Raw genomic sequence first — 7,131 nt, 5'->3', positions numbered from 1 at the left:
TATCAAATTATACATTTTTGCACATAAAAAAATCCAACCCGAACTCAAACTAACCTTCAATATTCGTGGTAACTGGTAGGAATCAAACTGCACAATATTTATGGAGTAAGTCTTAAGTGAAACTTCTCACCCACCATATAAATGTCTTGGAGGCATATTTGATTCATACTTATATCTCATGTATATACTTGGATCTTCCATTATTAGCGACTTAGCGTGCTTATTTTTGTCTCTTAATTATTTCTAAAGTGACAATTTTGGTCATTTTTGTTAATACTCCGTTAGATTTGGATGGAAAAAAAAATTAATGGCAACTATAAACATAAAATTTGATTCATCCTAATATAACACACTTTATGTTAAAATGAGTTTATTGACAAATTTTGATCGCCTATATAAGACTTTTACATTTGTTTAATTATTTAACATCGCAATAAAGTTCGAAGTCTGTTAAATAAACTTGCTATAGCATTGAAAATGTCTATCTCATCTAAGAATAAATTCCTATGATTATCCTTTCAATTGACCTATTTTATTTTTATTTTTGTCAAAATAAAGCATAAGACTCTGTATTAATGTATCAGTATTATACAAAATCAAACCTCTATATATTAAACTTCCTCATAAATTGTGTAATTTTTCGACAAGAGAATACTAGCGATTATTATTCGCAAATGTGCACAAAAAGATGAACTAATTATTTTATATTAATAATTAATAAATACAAAGAGTTTTTAACTTGTCACAAGTTGTATATATTAATAAATGCAGTAAAAGATGTGACACTTATTATGGAATATGCAGTAGTTAATACAAGCGTCAATTTTATATTCAAGATTAATAAATACAGCAGTGATTAGCGACTTAGAGCACCATTATCAGTGCATATTTCTTGGATAATGTCAGTGTATGAACTTGGCTTTAATCTTGTGAATTGATGTAGAAATTTTTTTGAGATGAAATATATCTTCTGCTAATTCATGGATAATGTCAGAAATGGCAGATTAAAGAAAAAAAAAAAAAAAAAAACAGCGCTAAAGTGCGTGTTCAGTCCACACGCGCCCGCTGGGGCGAGTCAGAGTGGCCGCCAGCTGGCGGCCACTCTGACTTTACCTCTACTTTTTTTTTTTTTTTTTGCAAATGTTAGATTCTTTTTGTTTCAATTTTCTTATTTTCTAATTTTTTTTAATCACTACTTATTTTCTCTTTCTTAATCACACCTACAAAAACTCCTCACGAACCGTGAAAAAACTCCACTGATAAAGATGCTCTTAGCGCCTGAGTGGATCAACGGACAGTGTTTATCCTTGGCTTGGATTAGAAGACACTTGAATAAACTAGGAAAGGGAAATTTATTAATTAAATAATAATCCTGAATTATTATTATTATTATTATTATTATAACAATTAAATGAAGATACTCGAGTAGAATAGGCAATGGATTAGATAGAGTAATTGGACGAATGATTCCTTACAGCTCATCCCACCACTCAAACACAAGCTGTCAGATAGAGAGAGAGAGAGAGAAAATTATGGCAATTTATGGTCAAGCATTGCAGGTGGACGGTGGACATAAGCCCTTTCCTTGTGGAAGACAAAAGCCAATATATTTGCTCTCTTGCACTCATCTTTATCCATACCCACTATATATTATACTTTTCATTTTCCCATGTTTCTTCATCTCAAAGAAACATAGATGTGATAGTGTATATCTTTTTTAAGTTTAATCACTTATTTCACTCCACACGAATATAAAATAAAATAAAATTCTTCTTAATGCGTAAATCAAAATCAATCCCATCCTAATTTTTGAGTGACGAAAAAACTCAAAATCACTATTTAATATTACGCATTGAATAAATCATGTTTCATAACTCTAACTGACAAATGATTACAAAATTCTTGTCCCAACCTAAATTTAGCTATGTAAATTTCCAACTCAATAATACTACATATAATATTTCCTTATAAAAATCATTACTTGTGACAAAAAGGTGAAATCGCCCATGCCCTGAATCATCATTTTGTTAAAAGAAAACATTACTTTTTAAGTGGGTTGTTATTAGTTTGTATTAGGATTTATAAGTCAATGAAAAAAAGAAGAAGAATCTTTTGGGAGTTATAGACATAGGGGTACTTTTTGGAGCATGAACTCCAATAAGTAATAGTGACAAAGCACTGAAATGCTGCGGAAGAGAGGCTTTTATAGGAGCAGTTTTAAGGCACCAAGAGAGTGCTAACAGCTTCACCTTTGTTGGGGGGAAAAAAAGAGAAGAGAATCTCAAGAGCAAAGTTCAAAGCAAGATATGTGTAAATATTGTTCTCAGATTCCCGCACAGTGATGTTTCTTCATCTCTCATTGGATGAACATGCATCAAGTCTTACTAAAACAGGGTAAGAACAAGAACTCAACTCAAACAGAATGGAAATCTAATCCTGCAAAATTTCACACACCTCTCTCTCTCTCTCTCTCTCTCTCTCTCAACATCCATTCATATTTATAATGTATGATATATATGATTACAGAGTGAAAATTTTATACTTTATCTGCAAAACTTGTGGACATCTATACAGCTTTCACCCCGGGTGTCAGAGCGAGATTTACCCAGCACACAACGCACTTAATTATTCGTCAGCTTCTTCTTCCATGCTATCATCTTGGTGGTGGAGGGGATCCTGAGGAGAACCAGACTGGGAACTACTCTGTTTTGAGGATTCATGAGACTGGTCTTGGGGCATAAATAAGTTGCCTAATACAACAGATTGATTTGCAGAGGTGGCTTGTGAGCCCGGAAGTCTTCGAGTGTGGAGCCTATATTTCTGGATTAACATAAACCTTTTGTCATTATTCAAATTGAATTCAACAAGAAGAGAACACTTAACAAAATGTATGCAACTTCAAACATACTTGCAAATGACTCTTCACTTCATCGTTGGTCAGACCATCAACTTGCATAAGCTCTCTAATCTGCTTCGGAGTTGCAACTGGACGAAATCCAAAACGAAAATTATTAGAATTAGCACGACTAAAATGAAGTTTCAAGAACTCAGATCACACTCAAAGGTCCTCAACCAATAAGTCAATAACACACAAGGCAAATGGACAATTGGCATGCCAAAAGGATTGAAGCCAAAGAATAGCTTTGGTTCGGTTCTCCACTTGTTGAATAACAGATTCTTTATTCTCAATGCACAATTAAAGCCATAAGAGAATCCAAATTCAAAACTCTAGAATATCAAAAAACATATTGTGCACTGAACTAGCCTATTTTCAAATTCATCAACGCAAACTAACCTTGTGCACCCCCAAGTTGTTGCAGGGCATTAACAAATCGCTTATGCAACTCTGGTGACCAGCATCTTCTTTGTTTCCGACTAGTTTGCTGCTGTTGAGGCTGTGCTCCAGTCGGTATACTGTGTACACTACTCGATGAAGCGGAAGATACAGCTATGCTACCACAAGCTTTTGTATTCAAGCAACCGATTATCATATCTTCCCTGGGGTTCTTAAATCCAGGAGTACCAAGTGACAGCCCCGGTATTCCTGGTAATTCCTTATCTTCCTTCATCACAACTGCAGTTGGAAAACCAGAATACCTCTTGAAAGGCATAAACGCCTTCCCTATATTCCTCGTTTTACAAGACACGAGTAGGTCGTTGGTTATCGAGCTATTCTCAGCTTCCTCAGTCGTCTAGCAACAAAAAGAAACCAACCAACCACCCAATTCATCAATACACATAATAACAAACAATTGGTGAGCATCAAAAGATTGAGCAGTGTTTTACCATTCTGAGGTTAGCTTCTGTGCGGGGTTTCTTATTGGTGAATTCTGAACTAGGGCAATGATTTTCACCATGCCAGAGCTGAGCTGAGCTCATCCAATTCATCTTTTCTCTACTGTCCTTATCTTTCCTAATAATCTCAACCCTATCACCACCATCTTCTCCACCATCACAACTCTTCTTCAGTGGGATAAATTCTTCTAATACTGGTTCCACCTTTGATTTCCTACACTGCACTGATTCCTCTTTCAAAGCTACAATTGCTGCAATTACAATCCAAAGCCAATGCAAACCAATTCCGGATTATGTTACACCAAATAAACATTGAATTTAGATTTCATTAAAGATACAGAGATTCTAAAAACCTATCGCCATAATCAGAACACAATTTCCGACAACCTCATGTTAATTGAAAACATGAACAGATTCTTAAAATCCACGCTACTGAAATATACGAGGCGAGTGAGTGTTGGCACACACAGCAAGAAGACACAGATACGAGGGCTTACCATCATTAACAAGGAGCATGCAAAGCGGGAGCTCGCGTTTGAAGGCATCGATCTTCCGCATTTCGTCCTCAAACCTGGCGACATAATCGTCGATCATCAACACTCTGTCGGATAAGCTCCCGATCAGGGAGATTTCAGCGAGAAACTGAGTGATCGTTCTGGGAACGAAAACGGGCCTACAATCCAAGCTGAGTTCAGATGGAATCGAACCCATTTCCCAGATCCTTTCAGCGCAATCAGATTAGGTCCTTATTGAAATCAAAGCCGGAGTCACATAGAATAGAAAGATGGGAAATCAGTGAAGATGCGACGCCTTATATATAGAGAGATCTCTAGAGAGAGAGAAGGAAGAAGGCGAAGATTCTGTTAAAACAACGCCGGGTTTTGACATAGAAGAAAGGAGGAAGGCAGCGAGGATGCACATGGAAAAGTCACTCCCGGGTCGTCGCATATTTAATCCAATCCATTTACACTCTTTAACTCGGTTTAGATGCCGATTCCAACTCGCACTTTTATTGGACGGTCCAAATTCTCCCTCCCCCCTTCATTTTTCTCCAACGTTAAAGATTCTATTCTATAGTATAACCCTTTCCGTTTTCACTTTTTTATTTTAAGAAAAAAAAAAAGATTCCTACTACGAAAATAATTAAATTTTTCTCAAAATACCACAACATCAATTTATAGATAAAAATAAAACAATAATGACTCATACTAAAATGTCTAAATTTATTTTTAAAAATGTTGATTTAGAAGAAATTTATTCTTTTTTAGTACTATTGATTTTTACAATATAGTATATGTTCATAGCTACTTTGAATCTATGACTTTTCATATAGAAAAGTTATTTCGTGTCACTAGACCACACGATAATTGACTAATTAAAATAGTTTAAATGTTCTAATATCACAATTCTTCCAAACCATAACCTTAATATCCCAAAAATTCATTATTTTATAAATTGATTATTAAATTAGTGTGTTTTATATTTTTAAATATATCTTTGGATTTTTGCATTGAATGGCTTGTGAGAAAATTGCCTTCTGAAAAATACAAAACACAAAGGACAAAGTTTACAGCAATGAGATTCCAATGATTCATGAGAATCTCTCTTAACCACTCCCAACAATAATTTAATTAATCCCTTTATTTTATTTAATTCATTTACCTAATTATTTAATGGTAGGTTTTCCGGGATTCTAATCCCGTTAAATGCGATTCCTATAATCTTATCTATTGGTTGAAATTTGAAATATTCATTCATATCGGGCTTATGCTTACTGATAAGAAAAAAAAATTACATTTTTGGTGAATGTCATAATTGTGATCAAATTTCAAAAATTAAAAATTAAAATTTAATATTAAATCTTTAAATATTTTGATAGAAATAAGATATTATACTCCGTATAACTTTATTATCACAACACATAGAAAATTGATTTAAAAAAAAAAAAAAAGAACTCATATGCCTAAAAATTGAATTAATATGTTTGATTTTTGGGTATTATATATATATATATATATATATATATATATATATATATATATATATATATATATATATATATATATATATATATATATCATTAATTGAACTCAATCCACAAATAAAGAGTTTATTTCATTTTTTTGTCATTCAATTATAATTGTATTTTTACTTTTGATTATTGATTTTTGTATTTGTTTTGTTATGAATAATTAATTAGTAGATTTTGATGATATTAGTTGATCATATTAGGAAATTAGAATCCCTAAACTTAGATAGATGTAAAATTAATAAATACATAAAATTGTCAAAGCAAAAATTTTAAGCTCAAAACTACATTATTTTGTTAAGCATAAAACTTGAAGGGTTCATGTTTAAACTCTCAAAAAAAATTATTTAGATGAAATGTTGGCATGTTGCCAAAGTTTCAAGAGACTTTACTATTCAGAGAATGTTTAAATATAAGAGAGCTCAAATAAAAAAAAAATAGTTTTAGCAAAAAATCATTAGAATAAATTCTTTAAAAAAAAAACAAAAAAAAAAAAAAAAAAAAAAAAAAAAAAAAAAAAAAACAAACAAAAGAGTAGTTTGATCAAAAGAGTTGATAGAGCAAATGGGGTATTAAATCAAAAGACTTCACAAAGAAGAAAAATAAGAAGACTTGTTTAACAGAAGAGTGATGTTAGCAAAAGATTTATTCAGAAAGAGTTAGCTCTACCAAAATACTTAGCAAAACAAAAAAAGCAATCAAATAAAAGAGATTAACTTATCAAAAGAGTTAACACATCAAAAGAGATGTTTAACTGATTAAGATCATAAGAAAATGTTCAATGAACAGTAAAATGGACATTTAGATGAGACAAATCAAAAGGATAAAGATACAAGGAAAAGATAATCTGGCTTTAAAGGCCAACAAAGATACTTTATATTTGTTGAAAAAAAAAACTTATTAGGTGCAACATTCAAAGTATACAAGGAATATCTTTAAAAATGGGAGGAAATTAGTGGAAGTAGCTACACTTTTCTAATAAATGTGTTGAAAAGCTAGATGAAAACTATTACAACAAGAAAATTAAAATAACGCAAAACTTAGATATAGCTCTTTAGCACATCTATTATTATAAAAGACAACAAGAAAGGAGCACCAATAAAAAATTCAAATGTATTTGAATTCAAGGAGACATATTTATTCCATTAAGTTATAATTAAAAAAAAAAAACTCTTTTTTTTTTTTTTTTTTGAAAACAATAAAGAGAGGGGCAATTTTTTGGTGAACTTCTAAGTGCAATCTAGCAATCAAACTTTCAAGAAAATTTCAAACTCTCTCTTTAAACTCAAATGAATCATCGGCGTCTA

General features: G+C 31.9%; 1 protein-coding gene across 1 annotated transcript; it reads right to left on the bottom strand.

Annotated features, from left to right (window-relative positions):
• Positions 1–2,293: 2,293 nt before the first annotated feature.
• On the bottom strand, positions 2,294–4,739 carry LOC115996280 (myb family transcription factor EFM-like). Its single transcript, XM_031235465.1, has 5 exons — positions 4,293–4,739; positions 3,787–4,046; positions 3,296–3,692; positions 2,909–2,985; positions 2,294–2,820 (listed from the first exon to the last, which is right to left on the bottom strand). Exons 1-5 carry the CDS (start codon positions 4,504–4,506, stop codon positions 2,626–2,628), a joined length of 1,143 nt encoding a protein of 380 aa, XP_031091325.1. The 5' UTR covers positions 4,507–4,739; the 3' UTR covers positions 2,294–2,625.
• Between the last annotated feature and the right edge of the window lie 2,392 nt (positions 4,740–7,131).

The sequence above is a fragment of the Ipomoea triloba genome, chromosome 1, assembly GCF_003576645.1.
Source record: "Ipomoea triloba cultivar NCNSP0323 chromosome 1, ASM357664v1".
NCBI lineage: Eukaryota > Viridiplantae > Streptophyta > Magnoliopsida > Solanales > Convolvulaceae > Ipomoea > Ipomoea triloba.
Note: the sequence above shows the minus strand (reverse complement) of the source record. Positions and strands in the feature narration are given on the sequence as shown.

Excerpts from the sequence above, each read along its gene's own strand:
- LOC115996280 (XM_031235465.1), bottom strand. The coding sequence starts at position 4,506 with ATGGGTTCGATTCCATCTGAACTCAGCTTGGATTGTAGGCCCGTTTTC. Across the intron at positions 4,047-4,292 it reads CATGCTCCTTGTTAATGATG|CAATTGTAGCTTTGAAAGAG; the intron begins GTAAGCCCTCGT and ends TTGTAATTGCAG. Across the intron at positions 2,986-3,295 it reads ACAACTTGGGGGTGCACAAG|TTGCAACTCCGAAGCAGATT; the intron begins GTTAGTTTGCGT and ends GATTTCGTCCAG.